A 12185-nucleotide genomic window follows, 5' to 3' on the forward strand; every position below is an offset into this window, starting at 1 on the left:
TCTTCAGATCACAGATATGCCCCATGATACACATTTATCAATGTGTTTACAGGGTGAACATGACTGATAGGGATGTACTACACATGTACTGTGCACGGTTATAAAAAAAACTGAGAGTTTCAGGCAGGTGATTCCTGCTGCCTCAAAACCACTGAATAATATAAAAGAGCACGGATTAGAGATCATATTCTTTTTTTCTTGATGATTCAAAATCACCTAACCCATGAATAATTCTCAAAAATAATTTCTCTCGTGTGATGCTCGCATAGGGATCTGCTGCCTTATTTATGTATGCATGCTCCAGTTTTGGCTTTAGAAAAAGCCCTGTCTGCCACCTACTGACAGAACAGAGCACTGCACGTGTGGACAAGAGGAATAGATGACACATGGTGGCACTGTTGATACATATTGGACTAGAGATCTCCTTACTGAACAGAAACTCAGCATTTACAATGAAGACAAAGTAATGCAATGCAAGACAAAGATGATACATGTCTGTAGGCAGATGAAAGACTGCATTCCCCTTATCTATCTATCTCTCTCTCTCTCTCTGTCTCTCTAGGAGAGACGCCTACTGTCTCTCGCCCCCTCTCTCTACCCTTCCCCCAATGTTACTTTGCTCCTGTGATCTTCCTTCTTTGTGAAACTTCCCTGTCTCTTTCATCTCTCGTATCTCCATGTGTTATTGTCTCCTTCATCTCTCGTATCTCCATGTGTTATTGTCTCCTTCATCTCTCGTATCTCCATGTGTTATTGTCTCCAGTCCTCCTCCCCAGGCCGCCTCTCCGTCTCACCAGCTGCAGTCTCACCCACCACAACAAGTGCCAGGAAAGGCTGCTCCAATAACACAGCACACAGCACACAGCACACAGTACACAGCACACAACACACAGCACACAACACACAATACACAGCACACAACACACAGTACACAACACACAGCATACAGCACACAATACACAATACACAACACACAGCACACAACACACAACACACAGCATACAGCACACAATACACAATACACAACACACAGCACACAACACACAGTACATCGCACACAACACACAACACACAACACACAGTACACAGCACACAGCACACAGTACACAGCACAAAATACACAACACACAGTACACAACATACAGCACACAGTACACAACACACAACACACAATACACAATACACAGTACACAACACACAGTACAATGGCTATATATAGAGCTGGAAGACATTCTCAGGAGAGAGTGTGCACACTGCAAAGCAGCCCTTCCCTGAGACCTTAAGCACATGGTATGAGTGTCTGGAAGGTTTATGTGTTTTTCTTCTGGCTTTATGTGCAAAACATATAGAAGGGGGAGGGGGCGGAAAGAGAATATCAGACAAATGCAAATGTCAACTCCTCTGAGCATTCGGTTCCACCATCCCCAGAAGCAGACACAAAGCCCATTTGCTTTTAAAAACATCTGTTTTGTTTGTCTGTGGTCATTTTGTGTGTGTGTGTGTGTGTGTGTGTTTGTGTGTTTGTGTGTGTGTGTGTGTGTGTGTGTGTGTGTGTGTCAGAGACAGAGAGACCGTTTGTAAGAGGCCTCTATAAATCTCTAATACTTTATCAATGAGCAATATACGCCATTGTGTTACCTGAGAAGATAATCATTTCCCTTATCATAGTCTCATCATAGGTCTTATCATAGTGGCGTGAACTGTCAATGACTGCAAAAGATTTGTTGAGAGCACATATGCATATTCATAATAATCTTTCTTTTGACAAACACTGGAAGACAAGAATGAAGGATGGTGGTGTTTATAATTCCAAAAATAAATATTTAAAGAAACCTGCCTCTTCAAACTCTAAAGCATTCATTTGTTTGGCAACATTACAGAAAAAAACTCATAGCTGGTGACATCAGTCAGGTATGGAGTTTGAGGGGGCTTATTAACTGATTAAAAAGCCTTTGGCAACATAAGGCCGTGTTGCCATTCAGAAATGACACTCTACTGGCTGGATGAGCAAAGCAGCAGACTTTTTAATCCTTTCTGAGTGTTCCCACCCGTCTTAGAATAAACACTCATTTATGAAGTAAGAGGCTGTGCTCTAATCCGCTGTAATCCCAGATGGAGTGATAGACAGGTTCTCACACCATTCTGTGGAAGAGTGGAATCAAACCGAGATGAGATGGCCACACGAGGAGGAGGAGGAGGAGGAGGAGGAGGAGGAGGAGGAGGACATGGTTATCAAAGCAACTTAATAATGAGATGCAAATGCGGAACAGGAAATGGCAAGCCGCAGGGGGAATGGCGAGCGCTACAGTCTCTTAAATTCTCACTCTCCATTTCCCACGTCAGACCAGTCAGGATTACAGAGAGGGAGGGGTAGTGACTGAGTCTCACAGCAGCGGACACTAAAACGGATCTGTCCAGCGCTGCCATCCATCTGGCCCACATCTGGTCCTGATCTGGCCCGCATGTGGCAGACCTGCTCCACATCTGATCCAGCTGCACTCTGGGAGCCCCTGGGGTTAGCAGCTCACCCCAGCCTCCCCTCTCCCACAATGCATTCTGTCTCCATCTCTGAGTCTAGTCCTGGAACATACAAACCTTCCAGGTGAACGAATGGACTGAGATGTCACTGTAGTAAGTAAGGTGTGTTTTGAGATGGATGCAATGCTAACATTAGCCTACTTCAGTGGGTTTTGTGTGTGTGTGTGTGTGTGTGTGTGTGTGGTGCCGCGGGCGGTTATCTTAGGCATGATGGATATGTGGGCACAGGCGTCGGCTGAGTGGGCCATCTGAAGAGCGTGTTAATTAGAGGGATTAATTAGGAGGCACTTCTGAGGGGTTTGGTGGTCCCCGGACACATTTAGAGTTTGGGGAGGGCGAGCGGTTTAGGGAGAAATGAACAGAGAGGAACAAAAAGGGGCCATGAAGTTGGGGAAGTGGAACAGTATTTCCTTTGTATGCTGGGCGGCTCTGATTGGGCTACACAATACACTGAGAGGGACCAATCTGAGACATAACTAAAGAAATGGTGCACAGCACTGCAAGGCAAACTATGGCGGGGATCACATTAGCCAGCGGCAAGCGGTTTGGCAGTGGAACGGTGGCAACGCTGGCGTAGCGCTAGCGTTGAACAAGCTGAGCGTTGAACTTGGTTTAACTTTCAAAGCGCAACGCGAGTGTATTCAATTGACAAACCGTTTGTGTTGCTTAGGAACGAGGCAAAACGTATTATGGTCTGAGCGCTGCGTTACGTTTGCCGCTGCCGCTTGCCGCTGGCTGACGTGATCCTCGCCTATAGCAAGTCCACAGCAGTGGCCATGCGCATTTGTGCAGTGCACTGGAACGGTCATATTTGTATTCTGAGACCTCACTGATGGACAGCCCGGCCAGTTCACGGGCCCTCTGCACTAATCCCAGCGTCAGCCTGCCTGATTTTGAAAGAACAAGCCGTGGTCACGTGGTGGTCTGTAGAGATCCCCTTTAAAACTAACCCAGGACACCCGGCCCAAAAGTGGATTTTGGCCATAGCCTGTAAATGCAGGCTGTGCTCTCTATTGACTGAGAAGGAGACAAAAAGCTCCTGTGAGGACCAGGCAGACAGACAAATAGACAGACACACAGAGCACTGAGCGCAGAGACTCAAATCAATATTGTTGATTTAGAGTGAGTGCACCAGCAGAGGTCATAAAAGCTTCCATTTATATCTGAGAGTTTCCTCTGCTGAGACCACCCTGCCCTGACCATTCAACTGACCACATGGACAAACACAGAGCACAGAGGGACTCTCAATACTGCTCTCTTCCAACTGACTCCAACTGTACCGTGTTCAACAAGCTTAACCAACGAAACCAAAGCAGAGATGGAAGTATTTGTCAGAATAAAAAAGTGCCTTGCTCAAGGGCACTTCAGCCGTTCCTTCTGATCGGGGTTCGAACCGGCAACCCTCCGGTTACAAGTCCGAAGCGCTAACCAGTAGGCCACGGCTGCCCCAATGGGACATTCACGTCAGAGTGATCACCAGCGGTAAAGCATCCGAGTGTGGATGTCCTGGGATAGCCCCACTCTGGAATGCCTCTCGTCCAATCAGAAATGAACAGTTTGAGCGGACCTGACTGTATAATGCGAGATGAAAACTCTGCAGCACTTACCTCCACGAAAAGGAAACATGGCACTATGTAGGTGCTTTTCTTCATCCCAGATCCTCCTCCGATGTTCGTCCTGATTCCTGACACACCTAGCATCCTCCCTCCGACGCCTGTCCTCATTCCCGACACACCTGGCATACTGCCTCCTCTTTTGCCTCCAACCCCGTTTGTCCTTCACACCTAGAGAAACAGACACGTGGATCACTGAAACAACATGCAGAACACACATTAAGCATGCAGCACGGTCTCAAAAACGGCAAATGGAACCAAACAGAGGGGGACACATTAGGGGTTTACTGTACACTTGGAGGTCATTTTATGTAAAATCATACGGCACTTATCTACTTATCTCATGCTTGAATGACCCAAGTGTCTCAACATGTCAGCAAGAATATGTTATTAAATAAGTGGCTGACTATCATTCAGGCTCTGAAACTGAAATTAACTTACAAAACACATGATTGAAGTGTATGACTCCTCAAACAGCAACAGAACCCCTGAGGTTGATGAAGACTTGAGGCAGACAAATACTCACAAACACCGACCTATACTTCTTCAAATCTAAGAGGGGATTCTCATTCACATCTTAACATGCTTAGAGCAGGAACTCCAGTACAATAAAAGTGCTAATTATTTCTGTCTGTGACCTACATTGTATTTTCAACACTCATTAGAATGACAGAGTTTCTGTGCAGTAGTGAATTGTAGAACGTAATTGGGGCTAAATATGGGCTGAATATTTCTGTGAAATAATAAGAATTCTGTGCTTCTTGTGCATTTGCCATGGTAGTCATAAAATGGCACAAATCAGTTATAGCTTCTGTGCACCAAAAACAGGATTTCCCCCCCAATATCAAAATCAGTAATCTTCAAACAAGGTCAGATATTTTGAGATGAAAGTCTCCAATAAAGGTTCAAGTCCATTTCTCTTTATCCCAGAGGCCTAGAGGGGTTCCTGCCTGACCACAGTGGCCAGCGGCAGCAGTTCTGGAGTTGGAGGTTTTCTGTTTATTTTAGGACACAAGAGTTTAAATTCAAAAAAGATATCAGTTAATGATGTTCCATTAGGAACTATGACATATAGTAGTAATGTGACTCCATGCCATTGGTGGAGCTCCTTTTGATGCTCACAATTGAATCTGAAATCAGACAGTGATTTGGGCATTTGGTGTCTATTCCCAACCACCAGTGCAATGGTTTTTTCCAATCACTGCACTTTTTGCAACCACTTCTCTTTTGCACTTCCCATCCAAAAAGAAAGTGAGAACCACAAAGCTGCAGTCCCAGATACCCTCATTGCTAGTTTACAGTCAGAACCCCTGTGGAGAAAGATAAGCTGTCACAGTTATGGATGGAAAATCTTCTAATCAATCACAACTTCCTTCTTAAATAAGACAGCTTCTCCCACATCCAGCAAAGCCCCCCAACAGAGCTGTTAGATGGAGATGTCTGACAGAGAAGTTAACGGACCACCCGGTATGTGCATACAAACACACAGGGATGCTCAGCCGTCAAAAGCAAATATGCTCACCACACATACAAACAAAAGTGTATATAACCCACTTCACTTATCTTATGTGTACTCTGCATCAAATGTATGCTCTTCATACTGTACATACAACCTCACATCCATACCACCTCACATCCATACCACCTCACATTCATGCACACTCATGTTCTCTAACAGTAGACTTCTCCTCTGTACATATTTAAGAAAATTTCAGATAAAACATTCATATATTGTACCACTTCTTATATTATAAGATAAAATATAGCATACTGTATGCTGGAATACTTGTAGATGATTTGTAGTGCTTAAATAATACTTTGCACTTCTGGGCAAATGTTATGGCTTTGTTCCCATACTCTGCCCAATGTCAATTTTAATGTAACGTTTACACATACATACACTGTACATCATCAACCATACATTATATATCATTCATGCACTCACCATGAAGGCATGCCCTACAAAAATGTTAATGGTCCTACTATTACTTCTATAGGAGGGTAGGAAATCCATACACACACACACACACACACACACACACACACACACACACACACACACACAGACACACACAGACACACACACACACACACATGCACACCTCTCAATGAGTCAGTTAGAACCATCAGCATAAGCATGCTTCAGAGGCACCCCACTGACAGAGAGCGCAAAGCTTTCATCCCACTTCCAACACTGTCGGAGAGAGAGAGAGAGAGAGAGAATTGAGATGGCAAAAGGAGTAAAACAGAGAGACAGAACGGGAACAGGGGAGAGCGGCACAAGATGAGGGTGAATAAGACATGAAGCTCCGGGAGAGACACACTCAGAGCCTCCACAGGCCCGCTGGCGAGCCACACACCACTAACATCTTGTAACTGTCAGCCTCTACAAGAGCCACCCTGGTAACACACAAAAGCACAACACACACACACACACACACACACACACACACACACATACACACACACCTGAAAGAGAATCGACAGCCATTGATTGAGCTGGGATGAGAGAGTGAAACAGATTGGAGGTGGAGATGTCACAACCTGTCAATAGCTGATCTAGAGTCAGTGACAGATCTGGGAAGCCACAAGTGAAGCGTAACAGGCAGTAAAAACATTTTATTTAAACAAATATTTGTCACCTTGTGACAGTCCCTCAAGAGATTATCTGTCTCGGCTCACCGATCGAAATCAGACGCCCTGGAGCAGCGCTGACCAAAGGGAACGTGATCGCAATCCAGACGGGGGCCATCCCAGACGGTCGGCCCTGAGCTGTGTGCCAGGCACCAGGGCCAGCATGCCATCTAAACACCGGAAGCCTATTCAACAAAGACAATCCCACTCCGATGCCAACTACTGAGATGGCACTGATGTCATTCTCCGCCCCATATGGCACAGTCAGCCATAGTCAACCAGCCCGTCTTTCCACCACCAACTCTGAATATAGACATACTTCCAAAAATGTATACCAAGAAAGTGGCACCGACACAAACAAAAATCACAGAGTGCAGGAAGTGCAAGCAGCATTTCTAACTTATTGGAAGTATGACTGCATATCCATGAAGAAACTGGCTTGTCATCAATCAGTTGTATGTGAATTGCTGTTTGATTCAGTTCCCTTTTATGTTTAGTCACAGTTTTCATTTTTCAATGAACACACTGAAGACTGTGGTCCTATTTTTAACTGACACCATCCATCCAGTTTTATCAGTAATCAGTCACATTAGTTCAACACTTTTAACCTTCTAAAGTGGTTAATAAATCAAACAGTATATTGAAACCATCACACTCACTCAGACTCTGTCTTAATTTGTCTCTGTCTGACCCTCTCACATGCACACACACAAGCACACACACACAAGCACACACACACACACACACACAGACACACACACACACACACACTCACACACACACACACACACACACACACACACACACACCCCCCCCTCCCACACACACACACACACACACACACATCATTCTGGACGGTGTTGTTTGATTGACAGACCTGCGTATCATGCACACCAGTACTGTACATTCAGCTCCTTAAGATTCTGTATCCAGGTCATTTTTCATGTCTGCATGGTCTAAATTCTAATCTATTCTAGGCAATGGGGTAAGCAGCCCAGCACAAAAAAAAAAATAAAAATGGGAACAGTGTCAAGATAAGGAAAAGCACACATGAGGGAAATGTGCTTCAACCTCCAGACAGAGGCAGGAGGAGGGAATCATAGCACACTGGGCAACTGTTTACTCTCAGTCCCAATGCAAATGGACACTGCAATAATACATAAAACACATCAATGTTTTGGGTCCGTGGTTTAGTATAAGGAATGGATGATGGGGTCAAACACACACACACACACACACACACACACACACACACACACACACACACACACCAACACAAGACAACTCCCTTAGCTCCAACCAAGATGTTGGCAATTTGACACCCTGAAGACACACACACACTAATTGGGCAGTAAAATATATGAATGCTCTTGTCCTCCTCTGCTCTACATTATTTATCTGTGGTGCATCCAGCCTCTCGTTTCTCTTTCATCATGTGTGTGTGTCCCTCCAGCCCTGCATGCTCCTGTACATCCGCTTGTGGAGCTCAGGCACAGCAGCGTCAGCGCTCAACAATCAATAGGCTCTCACATCTCAACCTCAACTCAGACATCAACTCAGACAATCATGGATGATTTGTACAGATGCATGTACTTGCAAACGCACGCACGCACGCACGCACACACTCACTTATACACACGCATGCACACACACAACCAAAACAGAGAAACAGGAACAGCTAAACCATACAGCAAAGCAACAATGTTCCAAGATACCACCTGAATAACTCAAAGTTTTTTTCACCTGTAACCACTCATAACCACATAGTGCACACACACACACACACACACACACACACACACACACACACACCACACACCTGTCCGTCCTTCTCAATCCTTCGGGCAGCCTTGTCCAGTGGGAGGCCGTGGGCCGGGCCAGAGCCCTGCTGCCATCTCCATCAGTAATCAGATTTGGGACTGGGTGGAGGTGGCCACCACCCACATGCTGACTCCACTCCGCTCCACTGCACTACACTACAGGTCCCCCTGCACGCTGCTCCAGAGCCAGCAAGCTCTCACACACACACACACACACACACACACACACATACATACTGTACACACACACACACACACACACACACACACACACACACACACACACACACACACACACACACACACACACACACACACACACACACACACACACACACACACACACACACACACACACACACACACACAGAGTACAGCAGATTGGCGTGGATCTCTTTCCGGAGATGCTACTTCCATGCACCTGTGAGCGGACTATCCCACTCTGTGGGAAGACAGCTTACCTCCTTCCTGGTGGCTGCAATGCTCTCAGCTGTGATTCACTTCTGAGCCATTTCCCAGTGACTGCTTTCAGAAATCAGAGTGGGGGGGGCACAGCGGACTGGTGTCCCCGTCTTTCTTTTGCAGTGCTCTTTTCCCTCTCTCTCTCTCTCTCTCTCTCTCTTTTCTTCTCTGTATTGTGTCCTCCTCTCCGCTCCGCTCCTAAGCCCGGTGGCAGACAGGCAGAGAGTGCTGCTGTGGCAGTGGTGGCGGCGGCAGTAGCAGCAGTGCCCCTCCTCTCTGGAGTTGGGGGGAGTTGAGGGGGAGGCAGAGGACGCCGCATGCGAGAGCCGCTCTGATGTCCCCCCGTCTTCAACGCACCGCTCGCACCAATTAACAAAGAGTCCAAAACGGCCGGCTTTTAGTAGAGCCACGCTCCTTGATGTAGCAGCAGCAGAGAGGAAGAGGAGTCTCTGGCATATGTGTGTGTGTATGAGTGTGTGTGGGGGAGAGAGAGAGAATGGGAGCAACAGACAGGGAGGGAGGAAGGCACTGGAGAGCGATAAAAAAGAGAAAAAGAGGGAAAGAAAGAAAGAAAAGAGAGCGAGAGAGCAAGAGAGCAAGAGAGAGAGCATGCCAGATGAAAGGAGATTACAAACTAAGTGATGTTGTTTTTACAGTGTGGATACAACATCCTCAGGGGAAATATATGGTGAGCAAAAAAATCAATATATCAAATACAATTGCATGTGTCTGTTTTGAGTAAAGATACATAAATAGCCGTGAATAACATTAACAAAAGACATAAACAAAGAACAGAGGGGGGATGGACATGGACACAGAGAAAGAAGGACAAGAAAAAGAAAAAGAAAACTGATAGAGGCTCAGGTGTAGTCACAGCGGAGTCCTGACTGATAGGGGGGTTAATTGGGACTCCTGCAGAGATAAAGTGGACCGCTGTCCACACAGAGAGCCGCCGAGCAGCGCAGGTCTCACACTCATGTGCTCTCACGGCTGCCTCCGCAGTCTGCTCCTCTCTGCCTCGGGCAAGACAGCTGCGGTCAGCGCAAGACCATCGGGAGCACTGGCAAGGGCACCAGCATGCAGAGAAACAAGGTTAAGGGGTTTCACACATACATCCTTTTAGCTGGTCTCATTGTGTCAACTCTCCTTCGCCATGGGTCCAGACTACAGTCTAAGCTGAAGTGCACTGCATAAGTTTGTGAGAGAGAGAGTGGGTGGTCAGGACAAATTTGCACTGCAAGAGTGGGAGTTATAAATGCGATGTTTCCACATGCACGGACATACGCATGAAACTTTGAGAGGAGATACATGTCTACGTATGTGTGTGAGAGAGAGAGAGAGAGAGAGAGAGAGAAAGAGAAAGAGGGAGAGAGGGAGAGAGAGAGAGTAAGTGGGGGAAAGTGGAGGAAAAGAGAAGAGAGAGCCTTCAGAGGAACCTCAACATCAGCGGAACAGCAGCTGTGCAGCCGTGGAGCATGTGTTCACATGATTAGTGCGCCCACCAGCTGATAGAGAGTGCGGCCCTCTCGCCACTCTTAATTACGCTATTAAGGAGACGGATGGTGATGGATGATTTGTGTCACTCTCCTGCATCTGGTGAGTCTGCACTGCTTGCACCTGGTGACACACACACACACACACACACACACACACACACATACACACACACACACACACACACGGCCGCTCGAACCAGCCACTCCTCTGACATGCTGGTGGGAGGTGGATTTGTGGTTCCCATGGAAACATGGCATCCATGGCACACATTAAGAGGATCAAACTGTGCAGCCGCACACATGCAGGCTCACCCAGTGTTTTGCGGGGAGCTGGAAGACTCTACGCATGCATAAATGCATGAACACATGCACACACACACACACAAACACAAACACAAAGAGAGAGAGAGAGAGAGAGAGAGAGAGAGAAATGAAAAAGAACAAAACACGCCAGTAGTTACATTTTCCTTGCAGTATGTGGATACATGCAAATTATGGGGAGGCAGTAAAGTGTGATACCTAAGAATACCTATTCCTCTCATTTGCATGGTGGTGCCATGATTTCTAGCCTTTAAACAACATCTGGAACACTATTGTCTGTTTGCCATTCTTTATTTGATCTCACCTGAGATCAAAAAGCCACAACATTATTGATTCCATCTGTAGCTACTTTAGCTATTGTTATTCTTTTTCACAGAGGTCTAACAGTTACCCAGGCAGAGCTAACAGGGTGAATGTGGAGTATGGGGAATGTGCATGCCACGCCCTTTGATACAGACCCACGTGGGCTGTCTCTTCTTCTCTGTTTGCACACTTGGCAGTTATCCTCTATTGTTAACAAACAGAAACCTAAAAAGTAGTCTCCAGGGAAACGGTCCCATATTGTGTTATACACAAACACAGGCACAGACAGACACACAAATATCCTCTTGTGTGCAAATCTTTACACGTTATTATGACATGTATTCCTTTTAATGCTGAAAGGACCAATAAAGGAAAGTCTGCAGAATAGGGCTTTGAAGGCCTTCTGAGGGTTGTGTCAAAAATACATCTGTTATGAGAGAAAAAAGAGGAAATATAACCTCACAAATAGCATTAAACCCACATTTCCTTTTTTTCAGATGCTGTTTCAGCATTCAAAAGTGCAGAGGACTTTGGTGCTTATATAGACTGGTCATATGAGCATGATTTGTGCTGAGCCACCTAAAATGCCTGCTACTGTGGTACATATTGCCACTGATGCTATAGCGTTTATTTTCATGAATGTAAGTCAGCTGCCTTCTAAAATATATAGGTTAGGCTACTTATTGTGGATGAAACATAATTTCCCTCATTTAGTTTGAAGCTTGAAGCAGAGTTACACATCTATTTACACTTGACCCACTAAGATTGCAAGTGCAAACAGGCAACTGAAACAAGTGGACAACAAAACTGAAAAAAAAAAAAAAAAACAGGACGAAAAACGAGTAAACATAAATAGTTCAACAAAGCTTAAAAGACGTGGCTATTGTGATTATCATATTTGCAAGGAACTTTATGTCGTCTTCATTGGGTGGAAAGGCCCACCTGTGCCATCACTATAAAACGTTCTATTGATCTATTTTATTTCTTGACGACGTAGA

The 12185-nt window shown here is 45.7% G+C and overlaps 1 protein-coding gene across 4 annotated transcripts in view; it reads right to left on the reverse strand.

The window, feature by feature from the left end:
• Positions 1–9441, reverse strand: part of plppr2b (phospholipid phosphatase related 2b) — a 36701-nt gene extending 27260 nt beyond the window's left edge. For 3 of the 4 annotated variants that reach the window (XM_048248211.1, XM_048248214.1, XM_048248213.1), the window contains exons 1-2: positions 9067–9441; positions 4146–4322 (exon numbers count right to left, since the gene is read on the reverse strand). In XM_048248211.1, coding sequence (XP_048104168.1) covers positions 4146–4280 — 135 coding nt within the window. In that variant the 5' untranslated portion in view covers positions 4281–4322; positions 9067–9441. Of the gene's footprint in view, positions 1–4145; positions 4323–8604; positions 8681–9066 lie in introns of those variants that run through there. The other variant, XM_048248212.1, reaches the window with a different exon arrangement.
• Between the last annotated feature and the right edge of the window lie 2744 nt (positions 9442–12185).

Source organism: Alosa alosa, chromosome 7 (genome assembly GCF_017589495.1).
Source record: "Alosa alosa isolate M-15738 ecotype Scorff River chromosome 7, AALO_Geno_1.1, whole genome shotgun sequence".
In the NCBI taxonomy this organism is placed as follows: domain Eukaryota; kingdom Metazoa; phylum Chordata; class Actinopteri; order Clupeiformes; family Clupeidae; genus Alosa; species Alosa alosa.